Source organism: Dreissena polymorpha, chromosome 14 (genome assembly GCF_020536995.1).
Source record: "Dreissena polymorpha isolate Duluth1 chromosome 14, UMN_Dpol_1.0, whole genome shotgun sequence".
Classification (NCBI taxonomy): Eukaryota; Metazoa; Mollusca; class Bivalvia; order Myida; family Dreissenidae; genus Dreissena; species Dreissena polymorpha.
Window position 1 is genome coordinate 2933714 of NC_068368.1, and position 23126 is coordinate 2956839.

Here is a 23126-nt window from a genome sequence, read left to right on the forward strand (position 1 = left end):
CTCATGTAAGGTAATGCATAATACCTCGGCAAACCAACCACGACCTTGTCCTAATAACGTGTGCAATAAAGTTCTTAACGAAATTGAAAAACAACACAAATATGCGATTCCTTCATGGAAGAATACCACGGCGACCCAATGGGCATCAACTCCTTGGCAAATTGCCAAGGCGTATTTACCTCCGGACGGATATTCTGGAAAGAGTTCAATACAAGATACAGACTTAAACGGAATCATCAGTTTTATGAGGAACTGTAAGCACTTCGACACCAAGTTTTCGTTCCCAATAGCTGCAGGAAAGAACAGTCCTCCCTGTCTTCTGACAAAGGTAAACGTTTTTACATGTAATATCCCAATCTGCCCAGCCTAGTTTCGTATAAGCCCACATGAGCACATTTTAATTATAGGGAGCTTGTAGGATGCCGTGATTTTCTTCTTTCGTCAGTGCATACATGAGATGTGTGCGTTTACTTTTTGCAACGATCTCTCCTATTTAACCCCTAGTCAGATGTTGATAAAAGTTAACCAGAAAAATTGTAGCGTAATTCGATGAAATAAATACGCATACAACTTGACAAAGTTTTCATTGAGATGTAGATTGCCATTTAATACGAAGCTTTTATATTCCATTAAATAGTCTTATCAACGAGATTCTTTTAATAACGAATATATCCAAGACCCATGTACAGGGCAGGAGTAATGCAACTTTAATAGGTACGACCCATCTAGCTGGCTGATGTATACTGTCTCTCTAATACAGAACATATTAATATATATTGACACACCATAAGGAAATAGCTCATGTGCAAGGTAAAACGAGTAAATTAAACAGGAGTATTCAGCTAATTAAACAAAGAGTTTAAACACAAAGTTTATTTAAGCATGTGTGACACACCGTATATTAGTAAATCCTCTACAGTTATCAATTAAATTAACAAAATGTTTAATTGAACTAGAACAACACCATTTCATTTTTGTTTGTGTAAATAGATCCTGTAAAACGTTAGGTTATATTCTTTATGATGCTTTCTTTCATAGCTGGAGCTAAAATAGATTTTAAATGGGAACTCAAATCTCTGAAACACAAAGTATGTAAGATTGTATAGTTTTCTTTTTCTAAGTTTTTGTAACCATTCTAATGGAGTCAAAACTACTCAGGCACGTTTGATCACATGATTTATAATCACTTAAATAACTTAAAACATCTTATTCTCTGAAACAGCAATGGTAATGTGTGTAATACTTGTTGGGAGACATCATATAGTGATCCTCTAATACAATAATGCAAACAAATTTATGTGGAGGTTAAAATTGGCTCATCCTTGCGGTCATTTTTTTATGTTGTAACGTTCAAATTTAAATTTGTTCAATTACTGTCTCAAACATTTGTCACGGAGAGTAGTAACACTTAGAATGAAGCTACATGCATAACACACCTATAAGAAAATATGCACATGAAAGTGTATTGTCTCTATGTTGGAGGTGAGTTACCAAAGACCATTAGGTCCTCTTGTTATCTTTTTGACTTTCTGTCAAGATATCAGTCAACATGTTATATATATAGAGAATATATGGTTGGTGACTTTTGATATCATGTGATGCCTTTTCATACGCAATATCGGACGAGTCTTATATCACATGCTATCAAATGTCACCAACCATATGTTCCATTTATTATTCCACCTGTAAAGTAAAGAAAAAAATATTAACAAAACAAACAAAAACAAACAACCGCTAAATTTAATTGATGTAGATACGGTAGTCAAATATGCAAGTTAGTAGCAACCTTATTGCATCCGCAAGCGTCTTTGCATATTTACACATAAAAATAGTTCGCAAGTAAACAACAAACAACCAAATTTAAATGCAAATAATTTAACAAAAAATAAAAATTGAAGCGAGAAATCGATACTTAAAATTACAATTATGCACTAAAAACACAATACCAAATTTTTTTTACTACAACACATTCGACATGTACATGTACTTCCAAGTACACACCAACCGCTATTTTCAAAGCGAATGTGTAGTGAAAATTTCAAACAATAAAGAAAACCAAATGTAACGGGAGTTTAACGTAGTGCGCAAATATATGTATCCCGGAAAAAGCAATTTTTTGGAAAAACTCATTAATCTGCTGGTACAAATAAACATGGCCCATTTATAATCCTTTCAAAATCACTCACCATATCAACCGTTATTATTTAAAGGAAGCTATCGTTGGTTGATATAATGGACCAGCGTTGTTTGTACCGGGGTGATTATTGGGTTTTTCTAAACTCGTGCTTTTCCGGGATCAGTCTATTGCAAGTGATAAGAGTGATTTCTTTTTCAATTTGTCCATCTCCGTAGTATACGTTTAGTTGTGAGATGTATTAATTAACGGTTTGCCCGAAAAACAGGCATTCGCTGCGAGATCAAAGTGGTTGGGGAACGCGACTGCTTGTGGATTTCGAGTTGCTGAACATTTCTAAGGAAGCTGCTTTTGTGCAATATTCAGCGATTTTGCAAGCTGTTTCTTTGGAGTCGGAGAAATATATTGCTGAGATTAATTATGGTGTGTACATTCTTGTGACCAATGATTTGCATGATATCATTGGGAGAGCATCCTGAATCACACATAGTCTGCACCATATGTTTCCTGGTGGAGTGGTTGGTAAGTTTCATCGTTATACATGCACACTACACATGCTACATTATTTGTGCTATTTTTGACACCCATTTTTTTATGCTGATGAACCAACGGTCATTGCCAGTAGTTCTACTGGCATTGGTCTGTGTGCTTGTTGAAAGTAGAATGTAGAAAGGGTTGTTTAGCTCCGGTAAGCCATGTGGCTTTTTTTGGATTAAATTTCTGGCAGTGGGCTTTTTTTATCTTTGTCCAGCAACCTCGGCCCCCTCATTTTGTGACAACATTAGTCGCACACTGTTCATATTGTGAAAAAATGAGTCTCGAACTGTTCACAGTTGTGACCAATGGGTGGTAACTTTTCAAAATTGTGAAAAAATGAGTCGCGCATTGTTAACAATTCTTTAAATATCATTCGCAAACTTTTGAAAACTGTGAAAAATGTGTTGCGCAATGTTGAACATTGTGAAAAATGAGTCGCGCAATGTTTATAATTGTAAAAAATGAACCTCGCAATCTTGATAATTATTGAAAGAAAAGTTTCACACTGTTCAAAATGGTGAACAAATGAGTTGTTACTTTTCAAAATTATGAAAATTATTAATTAATCATTGTTCAAATTTTTGAAAATATGAGTCTCAAACTGTTCAAATTTGTGAAAATATGAGTCTCAAACTGTTAAAATTTGTGAAAAAATAAGTCGCTAACTGTTAAAAAATGTAAAAACAATAAGTCGCAAACTCAAACTTTTTTAAATAGTGAACATTTGAATCGCGAATTCTTCAAATTTGTGCAAAAACAACCATTCGCTATTAAGAATTGAGAAAAAAAGTTAATATAAAAAGGTTTTCATTTTAAAGAAAAAATTCTTAATTATTTTATATTTTAACTTGTTTAGGGCCATATCATATGCCTATATTATCATTGTTGTATAATGATATTGTATGCCTGTCTAAATTGTAATTTGTTCAAGTTGTGCTATACAAATGTTATTTTTATAATCTCTATTTTGACATTTTGTCTCATGTTGGAATTGTAATAATTTTATGTTTTTTTTTTTAAATTTCAATTGCAGAAAGTTGCATCCACACATTTCGATGGGTCATGATCATTCTCCCAAGTTCTTGGCGATACAGTTTAACCGGTCTCAGTCTTTCTCTGCCTCTCTTAGAATTCAAGATGTACCCCCTCTGCATTCCGGCACAGCTTCAAATCAACCCATTTAATTACTTTTTTGGAATGGTAAAACAAATTTATTATTCAGAAAAGTTGTTATTATTTTATCTTTGAATGCTATAGAGCTTAATTCATATAAATAGTCTAAATTATAATTTATAGATCTAGATTTTTATTTTAAAAGTAGTTGTGCAAAGAGTGCTCATTTATGATTTTATAAAGGTTTCTTTATTTCATTTTCAGAGGAATTAGACTACTAGACTTCCAGTGTACACAAACATTTTCTGTTTTGTTAAAGATGTGGTTACAGAACAAGCTTAATGTCCAATTTTGATTTCAGACACTTACAAATTGAATAGGTCATGTATTATTAGTTATCATATGGCAGGTATTGACTAAGAAAAGATCTTTATTATTTAGAATTTTTCTTAAAAAATGAATTGTTCATGTATAATAAATTTAAAGTAATGGCAGGTATTGACTAAGAAAGCATCATTATTATTAAGAATTTTTCTTTGTCAACATAAATTCATTGTGTATGATATTCACTTTTTGCCTTGCTATTTAAATTGTGACACAAAAAAGGAAAGCATTTGCATCTTTTAAGTACAAGTTGCCATGAATTCTTCTTTTGATCAAATCTGTCATGTTTTCATTTTATTTTAAAACGTATTAAGTTTATTTTTGTTAAGTTAAATGTTTCTTATTATGCTGTATACAGTAATGTGTGTTCTTTTTAAGTGAAGCAAGTGAGGCCAAAATTTGTACTTGTTTTATTTTTCCCATAGATGAATGCTCATTTCGTATTTGCTGTCCATTTTTATAAACTTATTAAATGATATAAGTTTTGATTATTACTTGCTGTTTATGGATTTTCTGAATACAATAGTCAATATGAATGGTTCAGTTTGTTTACATTTTAACGACGTTAGCGACATTCCACGCCCACAAAAAAGTAGTTGTCAGTATGGGCGGGACTGTGCAAACATGGAACGCTGCACTAATGGTGAACTCAAATGTAGGCGGAGTTAAAAAATGATATTAATGGGCGGAGCTTAAAACTGTGAACAATTATATGAAAACGTATTGCGTGTAACAGCAGCATCCTTCAAAGATCATACAAAGAGGACAACGTTCAACACTTAACATAACATTGCTTGAAACATCACTCTCCTTTGCTGACATGAAAAGCTCACAAATTATAGGTTCAAGGTCAACTTTGGTAATAAAATGCCCGTCCGGAATGTTACTTTGTCATTCAATATGCAATGGTAGTTGTTCGCTTGCAATCAAATAATGCTAATATTTAAAATCTCGCAGATGCATAAAACTGCTACGATTGATTAAGCAAAGTAGTACCGTTTTAAATAAACGATAGATTAAACAACGTAGAACCGTTTCAAATAATGAAAGGTTTTGAAATGTTATGTTGCTTTTTGTATGTTTTATTGAAATGCAATGTGCCTAAACTGAATAGCAGGGTTGTGGATATTCCGAGTATCATTGTATTTCCGCGAATCAGATTGACTCTGGGAAATGTGTGAGTTTCTTGTAAATTTATTAAAACAAATACGAGTTATTAGGTGGGCGAACGACACATTTCGCGAAATATAAGCGACCTGCGTAATCCTAATTTGCCCCCCCCCCCGCATATTAGACTGGCAGCATTATCCGGATTAGCATTCTGCACAAGCATATTAATTACTGCATTATTCAACCTCATGTACGTTGTGCGACCTGTATAAATTCTTATATTATTGCCAGCACATTTGTTTGTCATTCAGGTTTGCAAACGCTAGAGAAAAGTTTGAATTTTTAGTAACCATTATAAGTACAGTTGTATAATATGTTAACTATGCAACTTAGAATACATTTAATACTATGTGGTGTCGTTTGACAGTGGGTGGTGTTTTTTCAGCTGTAATCGAAGTTTTTGAACTGAATTTTGAAGTGAAATGATCAGTAGACATTTTGAAAATAAACATCATGCTGAGTTATCTGCAATTTCAGTGGAATAATTCTATATGCATACTAACGTGGTATTCTAATGATGCTTTTGAAGTAAATCATTAACCACCAATACTGACATTGTATAAAAGCAAAATAAATATTAAGGCAGAATGATGTATGTAATGGCTGATATGTAAACATATTTGTTTAAACCAATTTAAAATTGATAGTTAGTACTTAAACATCTATTAAGCATGTATGAATAAAATATTGAAAGAGCATATACCAACATTATTATAGTTTGTATCATTTGCGCTGACGGCGTCACAAACAGTGTTATCGTATCGCGCTTTATGGCCGTGCACGGATGACGTACCGCGAAAGCCTCAATAACAACCAACAATTTGCTACTGCAATTATTTTCTTAGCGCCAAACTATTAGATCGTATTGTTCGTTGTTCCAAACGTTGATATACTGATGCACACCCCATTCACTATAACTTAACATGATAACATATATAAAAATGAACACAACCGTATTTTTAAAAATGAAAATCATAATCTTAGAAATACTAAGCAAACGTTTCTTTAGCGTGTGTTTTTATAATTGTCATCAATTCATCTGTAATCTTATACCCAACTACAAAGTTCAGTTATATTCTACATATCATGGACTTGCACAACTGGATGTCTTTACATAAACTGTTTAAACAAGGGTAGTCTCAAGGGATTATTTCTTCAAAATTAAATAACTGGTATCACGTGGTACGTCATTTGTCAGAGGCATTTCCTTCTGAAAGCCTTCATTATGACAATTCATTCCAGATAACGCATGTGCCATAATACTGGTAAGGCTAAAGGGTCACGTGATTATAACCTTTCAAAAATAACTGGTATTCATATATAACAAGCCAGCGAAACGTTTGCATAGGAGGTAAGCAACTGTTGAAGTTGTTTACAAACTAGTTTTTATGTGGTTAAGTTGATTTCATATATGATACACCCATTGCACATCATATCATATTATTAAATGCACCCAAGTAATTATAATAATTACACATAAGCATGCACATTTTGTGTACATTTGATTCAATGTTTGATACATATAAAACGTTAATATGCACATGGTGTGTGCCCGCATACTGTCTTTTGGAATCGATTTATTTCATATGACTTTTCAAAACAACAAACACCTTAGAAAGAATTGCATGCAATATTATGCATCAAAAGGTTATCGCACGAGCATCAGACAATACTTCATAACATACGAGGAATGCTATTTTTTTCAGGCACGTGACATTGGCAGGATTGTTCGTCACTCGTCTCAGTGTAAACTCACAGACGCAGATCTCCAGGATATCTTCACAACACTGACTAACCTGCTGTCTGACCCAACGTGTCTAGCACAAGACGTCGCATAACAGGAAGCTGTAAAGAAATTAGCAAAGGTGATATTTATTTTTAAACTGTAATCGTTTTGATGTATGCTTTGATATCACCCACAAAGGGGGTTTTAACTACTATATTAATGTGTTATGAAAGCGACACCAGACGAGTCGATCTGTACTATATAACAAAAATATGTTTTATGTCAAATAAGCATTCTTCGCTCAGTCGAGACACAGCTGATCATTTATATGATGTTGATGTTATATGGGGAGCTGAAATTAGCATCTCTTAGCAAATTATTAAAACTTCATACAAAACACTACACATTCGATTGATGATATAGTTCTTAAATGGAAACGAACGGAAGATGCCATATTTTTTTAACAGCTGCAAAACGACGGATTGAAGATAACTACCCATGAAATGATTAATTTACTACATGCTGTTCAAGAGAAACTAGAGAAAGTTGACACTATAGCTGAGAAGACACTTGCCGAGATACGGATACACGCGGACAAATGTAAACGAGAACTTGATGAACACACTGAAAGACGTAAAATGGCACTTGATCATGAAAGAAATTACGGACAATCCTGTGAAGGTACATCTGACTTTATATTGCACTTTAAATCAAATGTCAGTCACATACAGCTCATATTTTGGAACAAACTGTATGTGTATATCGCAGTTAATGTTTCACAATTAATGATTTGTTGAATTTTAGTAACTTCCTAATATAATTCATTTCAAATGATTTTTCTAAAACTAATCGAAAAACAAAGCTCGGAAATGAAATGAAAAGATGTAGTTAACATAATGGGATTCCTTAATTAGTAAAATGGATTTATAATAATGATACACTTAAGGCTTTGGCCATTCGAGTACACTTGGAGACTTTTCTAGCGCAACTCGCATTCAAATCAATATAGATCCTTTATTTTTGAGCGGATTTTGTTGAATTTGGACTCCGATTAATTCAACACATGTTTAATAATATCAATAAATTTATTTGAAATCGATCAACCATATAATATTAAACATAATAACAAATTAAAAATATCATTGACAAAGTAAAATTCGCAAATTGCACATCGTTAAATAATAATGTGAACTGTAAAACGCATTAACTTACACGTCTTAATGACCGACCGGCTTGTAAAATTGCGCTCATATAAGTCATATTGTTGTTCTAATTAATGTTATGTTTTCCTGGTGTAAAATTCCACCTAGGATGATGAAATTGAAATTAAATTCGAATTAAATAGCGCGCTGAACTACACTCGATGACTTTTCGAACGCAGCATTTTTCAAACTTAAATACCTCAGTTATGAGTAGATATTTTGATTTAAAATTGTACATGTGATCATTTGACTACAGTACGTACAAGCAAACTATGAAATCATCCGTGACGATCGGATGCTTTAGCAATTGTGAAAGGTAGCCTACAACATGCCGAGTGCGTTGTTGCGCTCCTGGAATTTTATACGAGACATTTTGATTTTAAAATTGATTTTATATTTTCCTGGTGTATCAACCCACTTAAAAGGAAGAAATTGAAATAAAATTTAGAATCATTTAACATAAGCATATTACATGATGATCTGGCATTAATGTGGCGTCAAGGGCGTTTAAAAGGTTGTATTATTTACGTTTAATTCGTGTTCAAACTTTTAATTTAATTTCCGATTTTCTAAGACGGTTGAAAAAATACTACAAGAGAAAACAAAAAATGCTACCTGTTTCGCCAATATGGTATGGCCGTGAGAAATCGATTATGGATATATTTGTACCGATTCAATTAAATCGAATCGCAATCGAGAAAAATGGATCTCGAAGAAATACGGAACAAACCGTTGACACATATAATGACATGTTTTATAAAGACAACACATTGAGCGACCGAGTATCCATACAAGGAGATCCTGGAATGGGCAAGACTACGTTTCTTGCTAAATTGGTCCTTGACTGGTGCGATTCAGACTCAAAAGAACCGGAGCCAAGCTCTAAATTCAGTGATGTAGAAACATTGCAGAGATTCCGATTTTTATTCCACATACAACTTCGGGACGCGGTTGGGCAAAGTAAAGTATCAGACATGATCAAAACACAAATTATTGATGAAATTTTCTTTAATGAAAACCAACAGGTGGAGGCATACGATTTACTAGGAAGCATCATGGAAAGGGAGACCTGTCTTGTAACTATGGATGGATTAAACGAATGGACCGATCAAACAAAAGGCAACCCTATACCGAAACTGTATTCATTATCAAGACAATGTATTGTCTTAACAACTTCACGACCTTGGAAAATGGCTGATAAGCGTATCAGAGATTCTGAAATCGGCACACTAATAGAAGCGGTTGGAATAACTGACACCGAACAGCTTACGCAAAATATGCTACGTTCTCTGACTGAAGACGATCAAGTATCATATAACGAATTTATGGCCTACGTAGAGGAACGTAATTTAAACCATTTTATGGCGTCTCCTTGGATGCTTACACTCCTAGTAAATTTATGGGTGGACAAAACGTTTTTAAGTGGATCATTATGCGAAATAAATAAAGTTATGATATACACCCTTTTAAACAAGGAGCTACCAAATGAGGGATCAACAGAACCCATTTCATCGGAAAATGACGTTTTTGAGCACCACACAGAGATTTGTAACGCACTAGCAAGGGTAGCATTTAATTACACATTTGGCCCTGACAAGTCACTTGTATTAAGCAAAAATGAACTGTTAAGACCTGAAATGTTGTCGAAAAAACAACTCGAGATTGCCATTAAATCGGGGGTTTTGAATGAACGGCATTGCATTTCAGCGGCTTCATGCAAATCACATGTTTTATTTGTACATGAAACGATTCAGGAGTTCTTTGCTGCTTCTCATATTGCTTATTTATCAGAGGAAAAAAATACGGATGTGTTTAGCGAAAGAAATTATAATGTGCTGGAAATCAGTCAGGTTATCATTTATCTCAGTGGACTAAAGTATTGGAACTGTTTGAAATATTACGTAATACAAGTATAGGGATCCTAGACCTGAGAACGGCTGATAATGCCTCGTTAGCATCAGAGATTCTTCACACGCTCAACAAGCTAACAAAGCTTTATTTGAGGGGGACCTATACGGGTCGTTGTGATCTCAAGATGCCTGCTTCATTGCAGTGTATTAGTCTGCAGAGTGTCGAATGTTCATCTGAGTGGCTGTGCAGTTTGTGGATCACGCTGTGTTCATTAGATCATCAGGTCGAGTGTGAGCTGTGGAATGTTGTATTGAAGTCAAATGAAGAAGCCCGTGGAAACGAATCACATTCATATTTATTAGACTTGCGATCTGAATTACTGGCACATGACATGTCCAATATTGAGATATTAGTGGAAACTGGCAGTAAGGAACTGTTTGAAATATTACGTGATACAAGTATAGGGATCCTTAATCTGCCAACGGCTTATAGTTCCTCGTTAGCATCCGAGATTCTTCACACGCTTAACAAGCTAACAAAGCTTTATTTGAGGGGGACCTATACTGGTCGTTGTGATCTCAAGATGCCTGCTTCATTGAAGTGTATTAGTCTGTCGGAAGTCACATGTTCACCTGAGTGGCTGTGCAGCTTGTTGATCACGCTGTGTTCATTAGATCATAAGGTCAAGTGTGAGCTGTGGGATGTTGTATTGAAGTCAAATGAAGAAGCCAGTGGAGACGAATCACATACACAATTATCTGACATGAGATCTGAAATAATGTCAAAAGATATGTCCAATCTTAAGATACTAGTTGACAAGGTCAGTCAGGAACTGTTTGAAATATTACGTAATACAAGTATAGGGATCCTAGACCTGAGAACGGCTGATAATGCCTCGTTAGCATCAGAGATTCTTCACACGCTCAACAAGCTAACAAAGCTTTATTTGAGGGGGACCTATACGGGTCGTTGTGATCTCAAGATGCCTGCTTCATTGCAGTGTATTAGTCTGCAGAGTGTCGAATGTTCATCTGAGTGGCTGTGCAGTTTGTGGATCACGCTGTGTTCATTAGATCATCAGGTCGAGTGTGAGCTGTGGAATGTTGTATTGAAGTCAAATGAAGAAGCCCGTGGAAACGAATCACATTCATATTTATTAGACTTGCGATCTGAATTACTGGCACATGACATGTCCAATATTGAGATATTAGTGGAAACTGGCAGTAAGGAACTGTTTGAAATATTACGTGATACAAGTATAGGGATCCTTAATCTGCCAACGGCTTATAGTTCCTCGTTAGCATCCGAGATTCTTCACACGCTCAACAAGCTAACAAAGCTTTATTTGAGGGGGACCTATACTGGTCGTTGTGATCTCAAGATGCCTGCTTCATTGAAGTATATTAGTCTGTCGGAAGTCACATGTTCACCTGAGTGGCTGTGCAGCTTGTTGATCACGCTGTGTTCATTAGATCATAAGGTCAAGTGTGAGCTGTGGGATGTTGTATTGAAGTCAAATGAAGAAGCCAGTGGAGACGAATCACATACACAATTATCTGACCTGAGATCTGAAATAATGTCAAAAGATATGTCCAATCTTAAGATACTAGTTGACAAGGTCAGTCAGGAACTGTTTGAAATATTACGTAATACAAGTATAGGGATCCTAGACCTGAGAACGGCTGATAATGCCTCGTTAGCATCAGAGATTCTTCACACGCTCAACAAGCTAACAAAGCTTTATTTGAGGGGGACCTATACGGGTCGTTGTGATCTCAAGATGCCTGCTTCATTGCAGTGTATTAGTCTGCAGAGTGTCGAATGTTCATCTGAGTGGCTGTGCAGTTTGTGGATCACGCTGTGTTCATTAGATCATCAGGTCGAGTGTGAGCTGTGGAATGTTGTATTGAAGTCAAATGAAGAAGCCCGTGGAAACGAATCACATTCATATTTATTAGACTTGCGATCTGAATTACTGGCACATGACATGTCCAATATTGAGATATTAGTGGAAACTGGCAGTAAGGAACTGTTTGAAATATTACGTGATACAAGTATAGGGATCCTTAATCTGCCAACGGCTTATAGTTCCTCGTTAGCATCCGAGATTCTTCACACGCTCAACAAGCTAACAAAGCTTTATTTGAGGGGGACCTATACTGGTCGTTGTGATCTCAAGATGCCTGCTTCATTGCAGTGTATTAGTCTGCAGAGTGTCGAATGTTCATCTGAGTGGCTGTGCAGTTTGTGGATCACGCTCTCTTCATTAGATCATCAGGTCGAGTGTGATCTGTGGGGTGTTGTATTGAAGTCAAATGAAGAAGCCAGTGGAAACGAATCACATTCATATTTATTAGACTTGCGATCTGAATTACTGGCACATGACATGTCCAATATTGAGAAATTAGTGGAAACTGGCAGTAAGGAACTGTTTGAAATGTTACGTGATACAAGTATAGGGATCCTTAACCTGCCAACGGCTGATAATGCCTCATTAGCAGCAGATATTCTTCACACGCTCAACAAGCTAACAAAGCTTTATTTGTGGGGGACCTATACGGGTCGTTGTGATCTCAAGATGCCTGCTTCATTGCAGTGTATTAGTCTGCCGGAAGTCACATGTTCACCTGAGTGGCTGTGCAGCTTGTTGATCACGCTGTGTTCATTAGATCATAAGGTCAAGTGTGAGCTGTGGGATGTTGTATTGAAGTCAAATGAAGAAGCCCGTGAAAACGAATCACATTCATATTTATTAGACGTGCGATCTGAATTACTGGCACATGACATGTCCAATATTAAGATATTAGTAAAAACAGGCAGTAAGGAACTGTTTGAAATATTACGTGATACAAGTATAGGGATCCTAAACCTGAGAACGGCTGATAATGCCTCGTTAGCATCAGATATTCTTCACACGCTCAACAAGCTAACAAAGCTTTATTTGAGGGAGACCTATACGGGTCGTTGTGATCTCAAGATGCCTGCTTCATTGAAGTGTATTAGTCTGCAGAGTGTCGAATGTTCATCTGAGTGGCTGTGCAGTTTGTGGATCACGCTCTCTTCATTAGATCATAAGGTCGAGTGTGAGCTGTGGAATGCTGTATTGAAGTCAAATGAAGAAGCCAGTGGAAACGAATCACATTCATATTTATTAGACTTGCGATCTGAATTACTGGCACATGACATGTCCAATATTAAGATATTAGTGACAACTGGCAGTAAGGAACTGATTGAAATATTACGTGATACAAGTATAGGGATCCTTAATCTTCCAACGGCTGATAGTGCCTCGTTAGCATCCGAGATTCTTCACACGCTCAACAAGCTAACAAAGCTTTATTTGATGGGGACTTATACGGGTCGTTGTGATCTCAAGCTGCCCTCTTCATTGCAGTGTATTAGTCTGCGGAATGGTGAGTGTTCACCTGAGTGGTTGGGCAGCTTTTTTATCACGCTGTCGGAAGTATATCATCAAGTTGAGTGTACAATGTTTGATTTTCGTGTAAAAACAAGTGATACAGGAAGTGGTATTGAGTCAGGCATAACTGTTATTCGTAGTGAATTGTTGTCATGTGACTTATCTCATGTTAAACTATACGTTGAAAACGATAGTAGAATCCCGTTCGAACTTGTTCGTGGTACGAATATAGATTCTCTGTTACTCACAAGTAATGACTATGCTTCCCTGGATTTGGTGACACAAAGCTCCTTAACCATGCTTAAAGAAATTCGTTTCAAGGGAATTCACATGACACGTTTTCATCACAAATTACCATCTACTCTGCAATTTATGATTTTATGTGATGGATATTGTTCACCAGATTGGTTGAAAAGTTTGATGATACACCTGTCTACATTAGACCATACTGTCCGTTTGTACTTGTACGAATATGCTCTGGTATCGAGTGGTGAGTCAAATGCCATGGTTTTGGAACCGCCTATTTTGAAATGTGAAGATTTGTCGAATGTTAAATTGGAGTTAATGAAGGACTCCCCTGGATTGTATGAAACGTTACCCACAATTAATATTACCAGTCTGAACATGACGCAAATCGAACATCCCAACATTCTGTCACAGACACTGCCTCTACTCACCCACTTGCAGCAGCTAAGGATGTGTTTAAAACAATATACGGTGATGCAACTACCAGGATCTATAAAGTATGTGTTTATAATTTACACAACATTTTCCCCTTCATCGTTACAACATTTCGTGCAGGACATGTATACCGCACAACATAACGTACAATGTAAATTGCTGTTCCGTGTTGAAGGGAATGAAGATGATTATACGAGAATTAAACACGAAGTGTGTAAACTGGAGTCAGTAGAAATGCAAAAGTTTGAAGTTGTAGACAAACGACATTTTCGGGGGGCTGTTGCTGCTGCTGCTACTCTTTCTGCTACCGCTGACGAGGCTGATGACGATTTTGATAAGCATTTACTACGGAGAGAGGGATATGTTGATTCTCGAACGTGGTTGCACTATTGTAAAATTCGACTCAAATTTGAATTTAGATAACATTAATTCCGCTTGATTAACTCGTGTTCCTTTAATATTATTTTGTCCGTCTGTGTATGTGACCGATTTCATTAAATATTATAGGGAGTCTATTCTTACAATTTATGCCTAAATGTTGAGTTATCGCATTAACTGATTTTATGCAAATAGAATCAATATGTTCTCAGAGATATATAATTTAAAAGTTTCTGTGTTATCTCCCTTTGAATAACGCATTTTCTATACATTAAGGTATATATTTATATGCAATTGAAACACATTTCGGAAAATAAATTTTAAAACGATCAGATACGTTAACCCTAATATAAATACATTATTATTTATCTAAAAATGAAGACTGAAACTAAATTTTCACTATTTTGATTTAATGATATAAACCTATACCATGCTCGGCATATTTCTGTAAAGAGAAACATTTCAGCCGTTATATGTACATCTTAAGAAATAACACACCCTATTATTAAGAGTAATTAGATATGCATTCTACTGGAAATAGCTTAGATTTACACTGTCAGAAAATGCTTTTTAATGAATTAATGAACAGCGCTTTTATAAGAAGGCAAACCCGTGGAATTTTAAATATCGGATAGTATGTGGTTCGTAGTACTCATAATGTACTAAAATGTCAAGTACGCTATGCAAATACATGTTTCAAATCTTGAACACAGGCTCGATATTTTTATTCATATATAGTCAAAACAACTTGGGCTAGATTGAACTTTACCGGTACGCAGTTGTTTACCACTATCGACCAATATCGGGGGCTGTAGCCCCCGATACTAAGGAAATATGTATGATAAAAAGGTGTTGTGTTAGGTATTAGGTGTTAGGTGTCGCTCGCTTAGTAACGATAATTTTATACGCTTTTCCATTCTTGTTTACGTACCGGTAAAGCTATATCGTCCCACAACTTGCATTTTTTTTCCAAAAAAATACGTACCTTATGCAACTAGATATTAAACAAAACTAAGATGTGCAAATGGTAACGCAGAAACATGACAAAGTCTTTCCAAATTGACAAACATAAACAAGAGGCATTGGTGATTCGTACAATGTATTGAACACGCCATGATGAGTATCCGGGCCGTCCGAATAATGTGAACGACTATTGCGTAGTTGTGGCGATTTAGGGCGTTATCGGGAAGTCTAAGGGACCGCCCCGCTCCTAAGATGACGTCACACGGCGCGTCAGATGTCCGTTCTGTTCATTTACGTCATCCCTCCGAACGTATCAGTGACTAATCTGCTTTTATGATAACGTCAATTCTTGTATCTTAAGATTCTGCTTTTTTACACCATGACGGCTCCTATACTTACCCATGATTCAGTGGACTTAAACGTTTGTTATTGCGCTATTTTGTTCCTGATATTGGATTGACAAATACTAGTGTGCCGTTATTATTTGCCCGTAATGCTATGCTGTATCGAAATAATTTCGAAAGTCATACTCATAATACATAATATTCTCTTACAGCCGTCTTCTGTAGACATGTACGTATTAAATAAATTTAATCAGTTAGTATGACGTCATTGTGAACAGGAGCTGTTTGTAATAAATCATTGCCTGCCTTGATCAATATGTTGATAACTCATACTTATTGATGAAGAAACATAACACTATTGTACATAAATTACGAATGTATATTTTGTCATCTTTTTAACAATTAAATATGTATAATACGCTTGATAAAATTAATATCAAATAAAAATATGTAATATATAGTGTAATAACAGTTTCCATTTGTAAATTGTTTCGTACACATGTTCATTAATAGCCTTTAACTTTGTGAAATAGTATGTTTTTTGTATAGAAATTCGTTTAAACAATTGATGTTTTTATCTGTATGTGTTTTTGTTTATCTCGATTGGTCATTATTGATCTGACTTCATGATATAAGTTAAACTACCGTGTATCATCTCACAACCGTTCACATCTGGAATATTCATGAAAATTCGTTGTAAATACTGTGTATACATTGTACATAAAATCTGAATCCATCAATTTAAATAGTATGTTCACAACTTTAAAATTTCTTTATGATGATTCGTATCTTTCAAGTGAGCAAACATGGTTCTGAATACAGTACACTGCCTCTTAAACAGTGGCCTCAGTGGTTTTATTTATCCGCATCTAGCCATACCATCTAGAATGCCCGAACGACGAGCTTTGTACATTAGAATCGTTAAAGCGCTATATGAATTTAAGTAATACTGTATCATGTAAAACTAATTTTAAGTCAGTTTAATTGAAGGCGACCTTCTTTTTGATGCTAAAGCATTTTAGTTATGATTAGTATGTACATATAACATTAATTTTTCAGTTTGTTTCCGTTATTTGACATCAAATAAATGCATGTTGATTAATAGATATAAATTTTAATAAAATGTCTTTTAATTTAGAACATATGTGCACGCTCAGTTTATTGTGTGTACATATGCAATTGTTTTATTATTATTGCCTTGCTACAGGTGTTTATATAGTGTGCACTATAATAGTTGATTAGTAAAAATATGATATTGTACCGTGACATTGTATCGTTATTCAACATTGCCACTAAGGAGGTCTTTAACAATAATGAAGTTTCATCTTTATTGTTTAACATGTTGTTAGTATAGTACATGGACTGTATCTTGTATAATGTTTTGCGTTTAAATCTAGTGTCAGCAAATAGTATTTCAAATTGTCAAATAAACCATTTTGCTATATGAACCGAAAGTTTATCTGACGTGCACCAGTATATATATTAAATATCAGTTGTTGTTTTTTATTGTCCATAACTCATTAAGTTTTAATAGTGTATGTGTAAATAGTATTTCTACTTGTATGACATTTATGTAATTTATTGTACAATACCCGATGTCGATGTATTGGATGTGCGCTTTACTTAGAAAAGTAAAGTTTTCTTTATTTGTAGTTAGCTTATGCTACAATGATGGATATCAACAATGTGAATCGTTTTGTATTTAAGAATTCTAATATATGTGCATGTATTTTTGTGAGTAATATATACTTTTTGTATAAATTAGTAATCTTTAAGGGGCCTTTTCACGTTTTGGTAAATTGACAACATTAAAAAAATGTTTCAGATTTGCAAATTTTGGATGTAGATATGCTATTTGTGAGGAAACAGTTTTTACTGAAATTTGTCATGCTCTAAAATATCAATGATATGCATTTGTTGACGATTTAAACCATGACAATTATAAAGCGTAGCAACGCGAAATGTTTGAATAATTCAAAGAGTTCTATTGTCGTCGTTATATTTTGTGATACTACGAGGATTGCTTATATAAAGTATACAATACATCACTCATTATATGAGTACACAATGCTTACATTTAACAGTAAAAGCATTAAAGGACAAACTTAAAAACATGCCAAAATCTGTGAAAAGGCTCCTTTAGCGTTTGATATCTATGTTCAAGTATGTGCTTGCATATTACATTACGCCATATAGAACTGCAACTTTAACACTGTGGAATAAAATCTGTATTTAAATGTCTACATGTACAATACAGTCGATTGGTGAATAGCGGATTTTAGTGAGTAACGGATAGCTTAAACGTTTTTTGCAAAATACTTTAATTTATGTTAAGATTTATAGTTTTCTATTAATTGAATACAAAAAGCCTATCATTGTTAAGTCGATTCATGTTTTTGTTGATGTGTGTCAATGTTTACGCACCGTTTTTGTGACGACAGGAAAAGTGCAGACGAATGGTTTCTTGAATTTTGCAGATTTTGTTTGGTAAACATATTGTTCATTGATGTAATATTTTAGTATTATGTGTCCTTTACAAAAGTAAGAATGCTCAGAAACCAAATTGATGCGTACCATATAAAATAAGCATGAAAGCTGCAACTCGGGATTTTGTGAATAACGGACATGTGGTGACCCATCTTCAGGAATGTGGGGATTGTCTCAAAATAAATATAAACTCAATTGAAGTTGTCCATGTGGTAAGCGTGTGGCTATGATATTAACAAGTAAAAACATCATTTTTAATGAAAAACAATCAAATTATAACGAAAAATCGATTTCTCTGAAAACATATTTTCCGCTATCAAATCTATATATAGATTCAACTCAAAATGACCCGAATATAGGGTGCATCGCTTTGAACAGCAATTACTTCATCAATTGTGCAGCGATTTCCATGAATTTGATCTTATTAAACGCATAAATGAATTTCCTTTCTGGAAATGTACATATATTGCAATTATTTTTTACGAATGCTGTGTCAAATTTCAAGAAATAACACGATACACATGTAATCCGATAAAGACCTAAGCGATCCGGTAATGGCTGAATCAGTGTACCATGAAATTTGCGCTGTAAACAAATAATATTTTTCGGAAATTTAAAACCGCTGGCATGTTTCAATAGGAAAGACATGTGTCTATCTAGGTTTAATGGTTTAATTACTGAATGCATGGTGTTTACGTTGAAATGAGACTCGAAGTCCTTAGCTATCCGTTATACACCAATCGACTGTAGTAAATTCGTTTGCTCTCGTATAATACCGTTTAAATAAAAATATGTTTTTAACTTGTAAAGATCGTTGGTGTGATGTATTACTGGAAGGTTGGATGTACATACAATAATACACTTATGAATGAGATCATTCTAAAATATTAAAGAATGCATCTTTTTTTTTGTGCAGATAAAGGTATGGTCAATAATAAAACTCTTCAATTCGTAAAAAAATATAAGCTATCTTACAAATATGTTTACTAGTATTTTAAAATTGTTTTTAAAACACACCATAGCGTATATTGTATCTAAGTGCGTTGACTAGGGACAGACAGACAGGAAAGTCTGTGATATACAAAGGTTGCATTTAATAGTAGTTTATTTCTTCGTCTTCAGTAAGATTAGTTTTATGTTGGTAGTTTATAGAACACAGTGACTTCAAAGGGTGTACACATACGTTTGTCCACATACAAACCTGTATGTTCATAAGTTAGTTTAGCCCCTGACGGAAGTTCGTGTTGAACTCTCGTTTATATTTTAACATACATTTGTATGTGCGCTATGTTCAACTGTTACATTATTGTTTTATTATAAAGCGTGACTATGTTATGTTTGTCATTTGTGCTATATGTATATTATTTGTTTGTGCAACGTGTGTATCGTAAGAATTTTAAAACATCGCCCTATTACAGTCAATGTACCTACAATGTAATATCATATTATTAAAGCGCTGTTTTATAGAAGTATTAGATGCATTGATATGCGTAATAATTCATCATCACATGCCTCAAAAAGGTATAAGAAGTTAAATTCGTGTAATATATCCAATTTTCTATAATTACCGTCAATTAAACCGTTTTTCAAGTTTGGGCGTACGACTACAAAAATTCAGTTTAATACAAAATAGTCATAATCCGTAAAACTGGTATCAAAATGCGTTTATTTTTCTCGTTAATCCTTATTAATAACCTTTAAAGGTAATCTATTAATGTAACAATATCTACCAACTAAGTCTTGCCTACACAATATTTATGTTCACAAGAGTGAAATTTTTGAATGAATTTCCCGATAATAATTGGGAAAACAAAATGCGGATTTTTACTTTGGAAGTTCTGAGAATCCTGAATTGGTTGGTATTATTTTTTTAAACTAAGATTTAAAGCGAGATTATACTATATTTATATGTATTGAATTGTAATATGTTGATCAAAATATGTTACAATAACACACAATAGGCAAGAACAATTATACATTGAAGACGAATTTCATAAAATGCAGCGAAGACTAATAAGCGCCCCGAGCCGATTGTGACGAAGATATTTCGTACATATTTTCCTACTATAACCGAAGCGTTCGTCTTTTTATTAGGATCGGAGTTAGTGTTCGTGTGTCGTATGAACATATATCGTTGCAGGTAATTAAAATGATCCGTAAAACTACATTTAATTCACATTGTACATGCATGATATACATGCCGGCAAATTCGACAGTACAGACATTTTCGATTGTAGAATTTAATATTTGGCTTATGTCGCATTTTTCGACACATGTTCTTATTAACTTTTATTTTAATTTATATTTAAATATATGTATAATAAGTTTTTACACATTTTATATAAATTCATAAATATTTGACAAAATCGTATAATCTCACTTTAAGGTAAAGAATACCCTAACAAATGACATATCTGAAAAAGCACACACATACATTGGTTGAACTAGTAGAATATTAATTACATACTGTCTTGGCTTATACCTGTTTTAATTTTATATTTTCATTAAAACATACTTTATTGAGTTGTTTACTTTTCTACTGTTTTTTTTTTAATAAACTTGTCTTTGAAAAACATTTTCTCATTGTAATGTGTAACTTCTTATCATTATTTGTTAGAAAACAAAGTAATCTTTACAGTTATTAAAATATATTATTATTATTGCTGTCGTAATTGTTTATTTTAGGATTATTAGTTTTTTATGACCCAATGCTTTGTCAGGTTATGCCGTAAGTTAAATATTTGCCATGCGCTCATGTTGTGTTGCATGGTATAATTGAAATATCATTTGATATTTTACTATGGAATACTTATCAATGAATACAATAATTATATAAACGAAATATAAATGTGTAATTTGTCATTCGTCCCTGATCTTTTCCTTCAGATCGCTATGTAGTCGTTAATCCCCCAACATATTTGTTTGGGCACATTTCATAGATTGATGGCATTTTTTGTTCACCTGAGAGGGACCAATTTTCAATGTAACTACTGACAAATTTATAACTTCTCATTTATTTATTACTCATTCCCTGATACCTAAAATTACAGCGAACGTTAATGCTCGAAATAATTCTACATATATGACAGTAATTATATATATCTATTAGATAGTATATGGCCAAAACTTACAAGTGTCCCTTTATCACGAGAAACATATATTAACAAGCGATGTGTTTGTGAAACACTATGTCCCATATATTTGACATTGAAGAATGACAGTCACCTTTACATTGAACTTTGACCATTCAAAATGTGCAGCTCCATGCGATACACATGCATGCCAAATATTAAGTTGCTATCTTCAATATTGCAAAAGTGTATATTAAATTAGCGTTTTTGACCCATATATTTGACCATTGACCTTGAAGGATGACCTTACCCTTTTGCTATCAAATGTTGCTATCTTCAATATTGCAAAAGTTATGGCAAATGTTAAAAGTTTGCACAAACAAACACACAAAGCAACAAGCCAACAAACCAACAGACAGGGCAAAAACCATATGTCCCCCACTACAGTGGTGGGGTACATACAAATATTAAGACGAGTTACATATTACAATCCAGAAGTTTCTGTTACGATATACATGTAAATCATTATAAATTCGATGGGCCTAAGTTGATATAACGACATACGCAGCGCTTAATACGTGTTAAAGTCTCTTTCAACATGTATTTGGTGGTTAATATAAAATTTCATGTATCAGTTGTTATGCCCTCGGATCAAATGATCGGGGGTATATTGTTTTTGGCCTGTCTGTTATTGTATGTGTGTCTGTCCCAAAACTTTAACCTTGCTCATAAAATGAAAACTCTTCGGTCTATGTTCTTTAAAATTTACATGTGCATGCATCTCATTGAGATCTACAATCAAACATGGTTTGAGGTCACTGGGTCAAAGGTAAATGTCACTGTGACCTTAACATTCAAAACATAACCTTGTTTCTAAAATAGCTGCCGTGCGGATTCAAAGCGCAGTAGGGGTCATTGTGTTTCGCAAACACAGCTCTTGTTTGTATTGAGATATTTAGTGGTAATAATCAGTTAAACAATTTTCTTGTGAGATAAATACAGTTGTTAACACGAATTCATTTGTTTCTTTCATAAAACACTTAGTGGTAAAATCGAGTAACCATGTCTCGTATAACAGACACAAATAAATGGACTGTGCTCTGTGAAAAAGGAGTTTAAAGCATGTGCGTAAAGTGTCGTCCCAGATTAGCTTGTGCAATCCACACAGGCTAATCAGTGACGACACTTTCCGCCTAAACTAGATTTTTGCTAAGAGATTTTCTTGAAATGAAAAATATCATAAAAGCGGCAAGTGTCGTCCCTAAGATTGCACAGGCTAATCTGGGACGACATTTTACGCACATGCATTAAACCCCTTTTTCATAGAGCGCGGTCCAAATGAGGAAGAGGAAATACGCGTTTATCACAAGATACTTAGTCGTTGAGATGAGGAATAAGGTCTCTTGTATTCGCTTCACATCGTGTAATTAAAGTTAGTAAGTATATATCACATGATTCCCATTGATTAATACGAGCAAATTATTACCGTTTATGGCGTGTAACTAGTTCTTGATGGGTTATAATAATTAAACAATTTATAATATGTACTTTATTGTAAGTTAGAGTTGCTATATATTATTGTTATGTTGATTACCGCACTGCAATAATAATTGGCGCTAATTGAGCACGCGTCCGCACGCCTAAATTACGTACTTGAAGTATACGCA

The 23126-nt window shown here is 34.3% G+C and overlaps 2 protein-coding genes across 14 annotated transcripts in view; one reads left to right on the forward strand and one right to left on the reverse strand.

Moving 5' to 3' along the window:
* LOC127858753 (uncharacterized protein CXorf38 homolog) overlaps positions 1-21250 on the forward strand; it is a 36764-nt gene extending 15514 nt beyond the window's left edge. For 2 of the 13 annotated variants that reach the window (XM_052396008.1, XM_052396007.1), the window contains exons 2-4: positions 1-328; positions 7045-7203; positions 7532-21250. The exon at positions 1-328 is cut by the window's left edge and continues 318 nt beyond it. In XM_052396008.1, the coding sequence (XP_052251968.1) occupies positions 10302-14639 (4338 nt within the window). In that variant the 5' untranslated portion in view covers positions 1-328; positions 7045-7203; positions 7532-10301 and the 3' untranslated portion in view covers positions 14640-21250. Of the gene's footprint in view, positions 329-3704; positions 4019-4048; positions 4603-7044; positions 7204-7531 lie in introns of those variants that run through there. The other 11 variants (XR_008039040.1, XM_052396011.1, XM_052396012.1 and 8 more) reach the window with 11 other exon arrangements.
* The window catches only part of LOC127858756 (beta-1,3-galactosyl-O-glycosyl-glycoprotein beta-1,6-N-acetylglucosaminyltransferase-like), a 311044-nt gene that overhangs the window by 45866 nt on the left and 242052 nt on the right, over positions 1-23126 (reverse strand). The gene's annotated exons all lie outside the window — the stretch shown is intronic.